Below are 12,694 nucleotides of genomic sequence, written 5' to 3'. Positions count from 1 at the left end.
AGTCTCGTTCATCGGAATTTGCCAATAGCCTGATCGAAGATCAAGGCTGGAGAAATATTCCGCCCCTTGCAGTGTGTCCAAAGCGTCGTCGATTCGAGGTATTGGATATACGTCCTTGCGTGTGATCTTATTGAGCGCTCGATAGTCGACGCAAAAGCGAACGGAGCCATCCTTTTTCTTTACCAGAACCACGGGAGAAGCCCAGGAACTAGATGAAGGTCTAATTATCTTCCGCGCAAGCATGTCAGCAACCTGTTGTTCAATGACCCTCCGTTCGGACGGCGAGACACGATAGGGGCGTCGTCGTATGATAGCGGAACCATCGGTTTCGATGCGGTGTGAAGCCACAGAAGTTTGGCTCAACACAGGGGAACAGCTATCGAAACAGGCTTTGTGCTTCGCTAAGACTGCCAGTAAGGCTTCGGACTGCGCGGCGGTTAGGTCAGAACCAAGAACGGCTGCGGGAGGGAAGGAATCATCCAAACCTGAGGTAGGTGCTGGCGAGGAAGAAGGGTAAAGCGTGACTATAGAGATAGGTTGAGTGTCGGCGAGGGTTGCCACAGTCATCCCTTTGGGCAGCATCACAGGATCTGGGGTCGTGTTGCAGGCAGACAGAAGGGCGCGGCCACGTGAAAACCGGACGAGACAGGCGGCAATGAGGATTCCACGAGAAGTACAGCGGGAAGAAGGGGCGACTAGAGCGTCTGCTTTGGCGATCTGCCGGGATGTTACGGATACAACGTCTTCGTGACCAGGACGCAGGACGTAGTCTTCATCAATGGCCAAGTTCACGCATGAAGGTGAAGAATCTGTAACAGGTGCAAGCGCTGTATCCGCGATGTGGACAACTTCCTCTCTACATGAAATGACGGCTGAAGCAGAATGTAGGAAGTCCCAACCCAAGATAAGTTCATGGATACACGTTGGAAGCACGATAAACTCAATGTGGTGGCGAATGCCGTCGATGAAAACACGAGCAGTACACTGTCCGTCGGGGTGTATGAATGCATTATTAGCACCACGCAAAATAGGTCCAAGATAAGGCGTTTTCACTTTCCGGAGCCTTGAACACAGATCACTACGAAGAACAGAAACCGCGGCACCGGTATCGATGAGAGCAGACGCGGGAACACCTTCAACAGTTACATAAAGCATGTTGGCCGGGCGAACAGGAGGAATTTTTGAAGACCGATAGGAAGCAGTTTCCCCTCCAAAAACTGCAACAGTTAGTTTTCGGAGTGCTGGTCGGCAAGATGGGAAGTGGGACGAAGCGGTGATGTAGAGCGCCGGTAAGGCGAAGGAGAACGACGTCTGGCCGAACGGGAACTATGAGGCAGATTGGGAGCAACTGGAGGAGACGGTGAACGCTGCTGAGGGAACGAGTACGAACCGGGATAGTAGGAGTCTGGTCGGCGAGTGCGGTCTCTCTCGTGCTCAGCATAGCCTCGTCTTTCATCCTGCTGGCGACGGCGGCAGAAGCGAGATATATGGCCGCGTATACCACAGTAAAAACAAACCGGACGAGGTGGACGCCACTGAGGGTAGGATGGCGCAGCAAGTGCTCTGGTTCCCATCGAGGCCAAATGGTCATAGGTAACGTCAAGAGGCACGGAGGTCACGGTAGGGGTGGGGAGCGAAGCAACATCCGCGTAGATAGGTGAGGGGCGCGCTACCGGAGCAAGATGCGTCGTGGGTGTAGTCATCGCTGTCAACTCCTGCTTTACGACCTCGCGCAAGTCTAAGGTGGGGGTTGGGGCACAGGCAGTAGGTGAACGCCTCAGGTCTAATATTTGAAGCTCCTCGCGGATGATGGTGCGGATGAGAGCACGGAGATCTGAAGAATGGGGAACCTGAGGATCGCTACTGTCATGTTGAAGACGAAGAGATTGCATCTCGTCCAGGCGCTGACACGTGGCAGTGATGTCTTGGACAGAAGCCGGATTTTGCACGATTAAGGCGTTGAACGCGACAGACCCAATGCCTTTTAATATGTGTCGCACGCGTTCGGCTTCCGTCATGCTAGGGTTCGCACGGCGGCACAGAGCCAAGACATCCTCTATGTATGAGGTGTACGACTCTTCCGGAAGTTGGAGGCGCGTGCCCAGCTTCTGCTTGGCGACTTCTGCACGGCTAGACGAGGAAGCGAAGACTTGCCGCAGCTTGGCGGTAAACGTGGACCAATCCGAGATGTCGGATTCATGATTGAAATACCACGTCTGTGCAACACCGGTCAAATAGAATGCGACGTGCCTCAATTTCTGGGTATCGGTCCACTTATTGCAAGAACTCACGCGGTCGTAGTTGTCGATCCAATCGTCGACGTCATCACCGCGGCCTCCCGCAAAGACAGGGGGATCGCGTTGAGGGCACGTCACAGTCCAAGAGGGAACCGCAGGCGGAGTCGTTTGTGCGGTAGGGTTAGAGGTGCCGGAAGAGCCGGGGTTGGAAGTGTCCATCACAGTAGGGGTAACCGGGCGCAGGCGGCGACAGGAACGTAGCTCCAGGGAGGACGGGAACGCGAGAGGACGTCGGGGTCTTGACGTACCTCCACCACTTTATAAGACCGAGACCGACCGAGCTGTCAAGCGCTTTTTATTCCAAAAAGCAAACGCCCCAGCTCATGCGCGAAGAAGTAGAAGAACAGGATAGGTGATGATGGCTATGTACAAATGAAAAGGACGAAGTACGTTAATAGTGCTTACAATATATATATATATATATATATATATATATATATTGTAAAGAAGAGACACAAAGACACAGCACCCGTTCCTGGGCCGGCTGTTCTATTCTCTGCCTCGTCGTCTTCTCTTTCTCTGAGCGCGCCCGCAGTCCGAGCGCGCGAGCCTAGGTGCGTCTTTTTCTTCATTACACTCGGCCACGCTGCTGAAGGCAGCTCTGGTGGTTGTCAGGGCGCGCTGATGCTGCAAAATCGCTGCATAGTCATCGTCGGAACCAGTCGTCGTTGAGACCGTCCAGTGCGCAACCAGCTCCTCGGGGGGTCGGCACTGACTGTTGCGCTCTGGTCGCGCGTCTTGCCGTCGATTGTCTTGCCGCTGAGCGTTGTTGTTATCGGGCGGGGTTAGGGAGATTCCCTTGGAGGGTGCTCCGTTGATTTTTTGGGTCGTGCTGCCGGTCTTCCCCTCTTCTCCTCAGGCTTTCGGGAACTGTCACAGGGATAGCTTGGGAGGCTGTCCGCGAGTGGTGGTGCTCTGGGTGGCTTGAGGGCATGGTCGGAGCCTTTCTGGGGCGGCGCTTCGTTGCGGTGGCCGCTGTGCCTTGGGCGCCGCGCTGACCCTAGGGGGAGCGCCTTGACACCTGCGTGGATGCTGCGCTTGACGGCGACGGCCCCGGCGGGGGCGTTCCCGGAGGTGGGCGACCATGGTGGTGGATGTCTCTGGTCAATGGCCGCTGACGCTTGCCTGAACACCGGGTCGTGATCTCTGGTGGCGGGAGTCGGTGCTGAGGGATTGCCACCGCCACTGCTGCTGGAACCATGGGGTGTTGAGACTGGTTGCTGCTGGGTACTGGAGGATACCGGGGCGCTGCGGCTGCTCCCCTGGTGCGGTGATCGCTTGGGGCGGCGGGCGTCCTGCGGTGGGGGCTGTCTTGTGGTGCCTCCCTTGTGGCCTGGTGTGGTTGACACTCCCGGGGGCGAGGGCGATGGCGGCACCGGGTGGGATGGACCTGCACGCGGCTGCTGCTGCGGCCCGAGGAGGGTGATTGCGGGACTCTGGGCCGGTCGGTCCGGCCCCTGGTCGGGTTCTCGCTGCTTGACACGTGTGTCTAACATCGTCTCGTAGACGGGCTGGCGGGTCATCTCGTCTGCACCTTCATCGGCTGTCTTGTAAGCCTCGCCGCCGGGCCCACCATGGATGGCGGAGGACGCCGACGAGGAGCTGTTCAAACGAGAGGCCTGTGACCGATGCGGTGGCGGCTGAGGTCTGGACCCGCCGCCGCTGCTGCGAAACCATTGGTTCTCAGTTGCGATCTTCGACGACGACGAGCCGCAACTGATGCTCGGGAATGTAGGGGCAGCACAGGTATAAGGGAGCGGGCGGCCACCAGATGGCTTTATCGGAAGCGGGATACTAGCGAAAGCGGTGGTCATCATGCGCTTCTCGTCGTCTGGGGTAAAGCAGACGGCGACCCCCGGTGAGCCGGCGTCTGCGGCGAGGCAGACTGCGGACCACTCTGTCGACGCGTTGCTGGACACACCTGCCGCAGCATCGAAGCAGTAGCTCGCCGGAGCACCGTGCGCCGAACTTCGCTGGTCGGGCTCACCGCAGGCAGAAGGTAGCTGGCCGAAAGCAGCTATTAGAGCCGCACTCCACTCAGGCCAGGACCGCTGTTTGATACCTTCGTAGGTGTCCCATGCCTTTGCGGCACCGAAAAGTCGTTTGGCTGCAACCAGCCATCTTTTGTGGTCTGGCCAAGCATGCCGATCACCCAAGGCATTGATGGTGTGAACCCAAAGGGTGACGTCATCTTCAAAGCCGCGAAAAGGCGGTATTTTTACGTAAGCCGGCTGCTGGAAGTCGCAGCGGCTCAAATCAGCCAGGCTACTTGTCCAGCTGCCCGAGGAACCAGTGCCGGTGTCCACGGACAGTGCGGTCGTTGTGGTAGTCGCGGCAGCCGGTTCTACCACCAAGGAAGCATGGACGGCATACCTGGGTGGCTGAGGAGTCGAAGTAGTGCTCACGATGATATTCTCGCCAAGGGAAGCGTGTACGGCGTTCCCAGGCAGGACAGGTCCAAGACGGTGGGGCCGAAGCGCTGTCTCAGTGTGACGTGCAACGGCGCAACCACCGACGGATGCGAAGGTGTTCGTCAAAAGCGTGAGCTGGTGATTCAGCTTGGCGATGGCTTGGACGAGATCACCGGTAGAGTCCTGTCCAAGAGCCAATGAGGAGGCTTGGACGCCGTCCCCGGGTGGTGCGGTGGGTGCTGCGACGGTGGTAGGGTGGCCGGCTCCATAGCTGAGGAAGCGTGTACGGCGTTCCTGCGCAGGAGGGACCGGGCACGCTGAAGAACCGTGCGAGGAAACACTTAAGGCCGGAAAGTCAGGGCCGTTGTAGTCGGCTGCGCCATTGTAAAGAAGAGACACAAAGACACAGCACCCGTTCCTGGGCCGGCTGTTCTATTCTCTGCCTCGTCGTCTTCTCTTTCTCTGAGCGCGCCCGCAGTCCGAGCGCCCGAGCCTAGGAGCGTCTTTTTCTTCATTACAATATATATATATATGTCACGATCAGCCCCGGACCGTGAACGAAAGGGGAGGGGCCGAGGAACCCCCGTCCCAGATACGACGCGCAGCGTGGTGGTGATGAACGATGACTGATCGCTGAGCTAGGCCCCGGAAACTCCGCTGGTTTTTTGTCCACGCGAATTGCAGCGCCATCCATGAGATGGATGCGGAACCAAAATCGCTTTTCTTTTTTTTTCTTGTCAACCCTCTCCCAACTTTGTCGTTTCTCTCTCGCCTTCAGCTATCGGCGGCGCGGCCAGCGCTCGTCGTCGGCTGTGCTGATAACGGCCAAAACCGCACAACTTTTTTTCTGGCATTATACGGTCAGTTTTTCGCCTTCCGTGCTAGCAGTGGTAACTACCGTTGCACGTTTATCGGCTTTTTTCCCGCCATGTCTCGCAGCTGTCGCTGTTCGTGTGTGGTTCAGTGGTGTACGAACACATCAATACGAAGTGAGCCATGCGACGTGAAATTCTACCGCATCCCTAAAGACAACAGGTGAGCACCGTGCTATTTACTTCCTGGTTTTTATTTGTGATAGTAATGGTGCGCAGTGGTACATGGCTGTCCGGTGGTGAGGCAACAGTTGGCTGATTTGAAAACACCACAACGATGCTGTAAATCGTTGTGCCAACAAGCAGCGAACAAAAAGCTCCTGATAAATATAGTACCACCTGTGCGTATCGCAAGGAACACGTGTGTAGGTGTGCGCTTTGCACTTATTTCTATCGAATTGGTCGCAATTGTTTAAAAATGCGTTTCTGAGAATTAAGGTTAGCATATCACAACTAGTACTCTGCCGCGATGCGAAACTAGTTCTGTTTTGTATGTTCCAACTGCGATGTTATAATTTATGATCTTCAGTGTTCTTCAGGATGGAAGCGTTTTTAACCTACGCTGGAAGGATGGACCTAATGGGTTTGCCCAGAAACAAGGTCAACAACCGCAGAATATGCTCGGTGCCCTTCACGGAGGTGGATTTTATGGACCGAGCGAGAAGCAGGCCGTGAGGAGCTATTCTGCGCATTGGCCATTAGATCAATTACAATAAATGTTTTTTACATGTGGGAACATGGAACACCATCCTCCTTTTGTTGCATTCTATAGTGTGTTGCACTGTCTGCTCCAATTCTGGTTTTCGCAAACGAACACAATAAAGTGAGTCCAAAGAACGGTTGTGTTGTAAGTGCAATTATTTTTCAATATAATTTGAGCACATGCTCGCTTGATCGTAATAATGAACGGGATTGCGTGCATGAAAACGCAAAAAAAAAATCCTCTGCGCGCAAGCACGCAGCACGAATGCACAAATGGCACGGCCGGACAGGAGAGGAGTGCGGAGCACGCGCTTCGGTCCGGTGTTGCGTCTGATAACGCCCGCGACAAAAAAAAAGCGCGCCGCGGACAGCTAAAGAAATAAAAAAAAAGAGCATTGCGCGTGCCATGAGGGGAGGGCGAGGCGAGGCTTGCGAGGAAGAATAGGAAAGTCAAGAGGGAAAGGAGAAAAGAGCGGAACAACCTTATCATAAAAAAGGAAGAAAAAAAGTTCTATAGCAAAAGGGGGAGGGTAAAAAAATCGCGCCGCTTTTATTTCTTTTTTTATTTTTTTCGCCACCGTGGTACCGTCATCCATCCGCTAGGGCTTAACTGAAGTTCGCCTTGGCGCTAGCGTCGACTGAGCGTCTGCTATAAAACAACCAATGGGAGGTATAGGAAGATTCACCCCCCTGGCTGAGCAGCTGTGCTCGCGATGTTTATTCGATGCGGTGAACCAATGTTGCCCACCGAGCTTCGGCGGGCCACTGAGCCTAGCAGGCCAACTAAAGATATGGCTGGGGCTACGTCACACGATCGTCACGCCCCCTTACCCCCAGTTTGTTTTTCCACGCAAACAACAGAAACAAAAAAGTGTTAACCAGGCGAGTATTGGTCCGGCGGCCTCCGCTGTCGAGTACTCCGCCTGGGCACAGGTGTTGACGATCCGGGTGTGGCAACGCCGGGTGCTCCCTGAGCCAGTTGAGCTCCGTCCGGATGATCAGCAGTGACCGACCTTGATAATGGCGCCGAACTTGGTAGTGGCTCAACGAATGCCGCACAACTGGCGACGCTTGCCGCCCCTGGTGCTTCGCTGGCAGCGACCGGTGTTGCCGTTGGCCCCCCTTCGGGCTGGCCTTCTGAAGTGACGCCCAAGGTTGCAGGCTGAGTCACGAGGCGAGGCCGAACATGGTCGGTGTGCCGGTGCCACATGTTCCCGTCCGGCATGCGGACGAGCAGCGATGAGGCGCTGGCAGGAGATAGCACCTCTCCGGCGGACCAGGGTGGACCAGGACGGAAATTCCTGGTGAAGACCGGAGCTCCCGGCTCCGGCAAAGGCCCGGGACGGCACCCTATGTCAGCAGCCAGCTTCTGCTTCAACTGTTTCAGGAGCGCTGTGGACCGGAGGTCCGGATGCAGGACGTCCAAGGGTGTCTTTACCATCCGACCCAGCAGGAGCTCGCAGGGGGCACGGCCAGTGACGTCATGGGGCGTGGTCCGGTACTGAAACAGTGCCCGGGCAACTGCGTCCGGAAATCTCCAGCCTTACACTTTTTCAGTTTGTCCTTGATTGTCTGCACCACCCGCTCGGCTCCACCGTTTGAAGCAGGGTGGTACGGCGGAACCATCATCCGGCGAATTCCGTTCTTTGACAGCCAGGCCAGGTACTCTGTGCTGGCGAAAGCGGGGCCATTATCGGACACGATGACGTCCGGCAACCCCTGGGCGGCGAATACCTGTCGCAGCGCCGCAATGGTAGCGCCTGCTCAAGGAGTGGTGACAGGTAGGACCTCCACTCACTTCGAAAAGGCGTCCACCACTACCAGGAAGTAGTGGCCCTTGAAGGGACGCCCAAAATCTACATGTAAGCGGGACCAGGGTCTCTGTGGGAACGGCCAGGAGGTGATATCCACATGACGGGAGGCCCGCTGGTGCTCCTGGCAGACATGGCAGTTGTGCACAATGTGAGTGATGTCCTGGTCCAGGCCAGGCCACCAAACGTGGGAGCGGGCCACCATCTTGGTCTTTTCTACACCAGGATGACCCGCGTGCAGCAGCTGCAGGACCCTGGACCGGAGACTTTGTGGGATCACCACCCTGGAACCCCAGAGTAGGAAGCCCTGCTGCAGGCTCAGCTTGGCAGCCTTGTGGCTGTAAGCCGGCTGCACCAACTCCTCCCCTCGAGACACCACCTTGACCACCTGGGACAGGACTGGGTCCCGGCTGGTCGCCTGTGACACCGGAGATCTGGAGAGTACCTCCGGGTACGCGTGCTCCAGCATGAACAGTTCAGCAGGCTCTGGAGCAGCAGCTGGCACCTCCGGCAGGGGCAGGCGGCTAAGGGCATCAGCAGGTCCCAGGTCCTTTCCCGGACGGTAGACCAGCCGGTAGTTGTAGGCCGCAAGCCTCAAGGCCCAGCGTACCACTCGAGGCGATGCCTGCACGGGAACCGCCTTGTCCGGCCCCAGCAGACCCAGCACCCGCTTGTGGTCCGTGATTGCCTCAAATTCTCTGCCCCACAGGTACTTGTGAAAGCGCTCGACCCCCAACATGAGGGCCAGGCCATCCTTATCCAGCTGGCTGTAACGTTGCTCTGCAGCAAGAAGCCGACGGGAAGCAAACGACACAGGGCGTTCCTGACCATCCTTGGCCCGGTGCGCCAGGACGGCTCCCACGTCGTACGGCGACGCATCTACTGTTTGGACGACAGGCTTGTCCGGATCCGGACAAGCCTGATCCGGAGCCTTGGTGATTAGCTCCGGACCAAGGCTCCGGATCAGACGATCCGGAGCCTTGGTGATTAGATCCTTGCTGCGCTGGAATGCCACTTCCTGCTCCTTCTTCCAGGTCCACTGCTGACAATCTCGATGTAGAAGATGGAGGGGCTGTAGATGCGCCGAGAGGTTCGGTTGGAAACTCCTGTAGAAGTTGATGAGGCCAAGGGAGCTCTGAAGCTCATTCTTGTTGTGGGTTTTGGCACCTTGAGCACAGCATCAACTTTGCGGGAGGCTGGAGACAGGCCAGCCTGGGAAATGACGTGTCCAAGGTACTCAACGCTGGGGGCCAGGAAAACGCACTTTTCCAGCTTGAGCTTGAGACCGGCGTCCTGCAATCGTGCCAGGACGTTGTGCAGGTTCTGCAGGTGGTCCCCGTCGTCGGTGCCAGTAACCAAGATGTCGTCAAAGTACACCGCCACGTGTCTCATGCCCCTGAAAAGGTTGTCCATCTCCCTCTGAAAGATGGCCGGGGCTGAGGCCACGCCAAACGGTAAGCGCGTGTACTGGAAGAGCCCCGAAGTTGTCGATATCGTGACATACTTCCGGGAGGCATTCTGGAGCACCAGCTGCTGGTAAGCGTCTCTGAGGTCGAGCTTTGTGAACTTCTGTCCCCCCTTGTGAACCCTTGTGACGGCTACCCTGACCGCGGGCTTGTGTAGAACCTGGGCTTGATCCAGGCTGCTGCTGCTGTCCGCTGTTCGTCCTCCCCCCTCGGCGAACCCATGCGAGGTGCCCAGTTTTTCCGCACGTGAAGCATTGTGCTTGGGAGAACTGGCACTGTGAGGGGGAGTGGTCACCACCACAGCGGCTGCACGTACCACCCTTAGTCGTCATCTTGTTGACCGTCGCTTCCGTCGACGATGAGCCGGTCGCGCATGCAATCTCGCCGGTGTCCTTGGCCGCAACGTCCATCGCCTGCGCTGCCTTCACGACGTCGTCCAGCGAGGGATCAGGAAGCTCCAGGAGTCGTGTCTGCATGGTGGTGTTGTTTATCCCGCAGACGAAACGGTCCCGGAGCAGCGAGTCGATCTGGTCCCCGAAGGCGCAGGCACTCGCTAACCCTCGTAACACAGCGATGAACTGGCCGAGGGTCTCTCCTTCGCGGCGGCTCCGGTTGTTGAAGCGAAAACACTCCATTAACGTTGACGGTTCCGGGCTGAAATGCGACCGCAGTGCGTTGAGCCGCTCACTCAGCGTCTTAACATGCGGTGTGGCCGGCTTGAGAAGGTCGAGCAGGAGACTGAAGACGCGGGTCCCGCAGCTGGCCAGGAAAATGTGCCGCTGTTTCGCCTCGGGTGTGTCGTTCGCCCGGAAAAACACGTGAACTTGTTCCTCGTAGACTGGCCAGGCGGACCCATCACCCTCGAACGGCTCGAGCCTCCCGTACAGCGGCATGGCGGCAGGAACGGGGGGCGGTGTCTCGCCGCTCTCGGTGGCTTGGGTCGACACGTGGGCTTCCTTCTTCGCCAGTGTCACGATCCGCCCCGGACCGTGAACGAAAGGGGAGGGGCCGAGGAACCCCCGTCCCAGATACGACGCGCAGCGTGGTGGTGATGAACGATGACTGATCGCCAAGCAGCTGTGCTCGCGATGTTTATTCGATGCGGTGAACCAATGTTGCCCACCGAGCTTCGGCGGGCCACTGAGCCTAGCAGGCCAACTAAAAATATGACTGGGGTTACGTCACACGATCGTCACAATATATTTATATATTGTAATGAAGAAGAAGAGCACAAGTACAAGGCCAGCCAGATCGACTGTTCAATGCCTCCAATGCAACCAGCGGGCCAGCCGGATCGCCAGTGCTTAGCACGAGTGTGAGCCGTTCGGGCAACCAGCTGTTTCGGCTCTGCGTCACCTGCCTGCTGGGTTACGAACAGACGGTACCCTCTGAATTGCTCAGTACACCCCTTTACAATTGGTGGAAAGTGCTGGGTATTCAAGAACATCTACACCCTGGAGCTCCGATCTCGGACTCTGCCTCCCGTCATGCCTGACTCTCCCCAGCCGACGTCGCCGCCACCTTCCGTTGCCTGCTCTGGCGCTCTCCCGCTCCTCCATCCAGCGCTTTTCAGCGGTACGGATGAGCAGGACGTCAATGACTGGTTGTCTACCTACGAACGCGTGAGCGTGCACAATCGATGGGACGATACCGCCAAGTTTAATGCCGTCATCTTCTACCTTGCGGGAGTGGCTCAACTGTGGTTTAAAAATCACGAAGCCGACCTTCAGTCCTGGTCAGCGTTCAAGACCAGTTTCGCTGAAGTTTTCGGTCGCCCCGCCGTCCACAAGTTGCGCGCCGAGCAGCGGTTACGAGAGCGAGCGCAACAACACGGTGAAACATCCACCTGTTATATCGAAGAAGTTGTCGACCTATGCAAACGTGTGGATGCTTCTATGCCCGAAAATGACAAACTGAAACACATTTTAAAGGGCAGCGCCGATGACATTTTCCAAATGTTGATCACCAAGAGCCCGCGCATCGTAGCAGAGCTCATAAACTTGTGCCAAAGCTGCGACGAGCTAAGGAGGCAGCGCGATTTGACCAGGCGCCTCTCAGTGGCTGACGAGGCCCTCTCTTCCTTGACAGTCTTCTCTGATCGCTCCCCCGTGCTTTCACAAATCCAAGCTTTCGTGCGGGAGGAAGTTGCACGTCAGCTTTCTCTGCTACCCTTCGCTGAGCTACCCCAACAGCAGCCGCTGCCGCAACATCCTCCTACACTGCCTTCTACACAGCTCGCCCAGACGCTCCGGCGGGTTATTGAAGACCAAGTTGCTAAGGCTCTACAATCGCAGCATCAGCTGTCCCCTGTCGCCGCGCCACTTACTCACGCATCCGTCGCCGCGGAGCCTGCTCGTCAACCACTCGTTCCGCTACATCCACGGCCGCTACCACCCGTTCATCATCCCGTTCATCGACCTGCTCCTGCCTTTGCTAATCCTTGGCGCACGCAAGACAACAGGCCCATATGTTATGCCTGCGGTATTCCCGGCCATGTTGCACGACTCTGTCGCCGCCGCATGCTGCGCTCTGATGGCTTTGCGCAGTCGCCTCCCTACGTCGACGTGCAACCTTTCAACTACACTTCTTTTAGTCGGCAGTCTAACAGGCCACCAGCCGAGCGCCCGGTCCTTACACGTCGTTCACGTTCCCCACGTCGCCGCTCGTTGTGCCCGATGCGTCAGCGGCCCTCACCCACACAAGAGGAAGACTAAGCGCCGCAGTTCAGGATGCAGGAACTGCGTCGCCATCGATCTGTACAAGTCCTCCATTGTCACCTGCGAACGTTGTCGACCTTACTGTTGACGGCGTCTCTACTGTTGCGCTAACTGATACGGGAGCAGCCGTGTCTGTCCTAAACGAACGCCTCTCTCGCGCTTTACGAAAAGTTACGACGCCACTTTCTGGGTTTTCTCTTCACACAGCAAGCGCACAGCCAGTTCGGCCTTCAGCAGCATGCATAGCAAGAGTTAGTATTCAGGGCGTTCTCTATATTGTGGAGCTTGTGGTTCTGCAGTCATGCTCTCACGACGTGATACTTGGGTGGGACTTTCTTTCGCGAAATAACGCCGTCATCAACTGTGCGCGTGCTGAAGTCGAATTATCGCCTCTGTGTGACGTGCCCCTCGTCGACGC

The 12,694-nt window shown here is 56.9% G+C and overlaps 1 protein-coding gene across 1 annotated transcript; it reads right to left on the bottom strand.

The window, feature by feature from the left end:
* Positions 1-3,082: 3,082 nt before the first annotated feature.
* LOC119448036 (nascent polypeptide-associated complex subunit alpha, muscle-specific form-like) lies at positions 3,083-4,111 on the bottom strand. The gene has a single exon (XM_037711538.2). It carries the CDS (start codon positions 4,109-4,111, stop codon positions 3,083-3,085), a length of 1,029 nt encoding a protein of 342 aa, XP_037567466.2.
* Positions 4,112-12,694: the final 8,583 nt, after the last annotated feature.

This window comes from Dermacentor silvarum, chromosome 1, assembly GCF_013339745.2.
Source record: "Dermacentor silvarum isolate Dsil-2018 chromosome 1, BIME_Dsil_1.4, whole genome shotgun sequence".
Lineage (NCBI taxonomy): Eukaryota > Metazoa > Arthropoda > Arachnida > Ixodida > Ixodidae > Dermacentor > Dermacentor silvarum.
The sequence above is the reverse complement of the archived record's forward strand: the minus strand, read 5'-3'. Positions and strand labels throughout refer to the sequence as shown.

Bases quoted from the DNA above. Each gene is read 5' to 3' on its own strand.
- LOC119448036 (XM_037711538.2), bottom strand. From the start codon at position 4,111: ATGACCACCGCTTTCGCTAGTATCCCGCTTCCGATAAAGCCATCTGGT.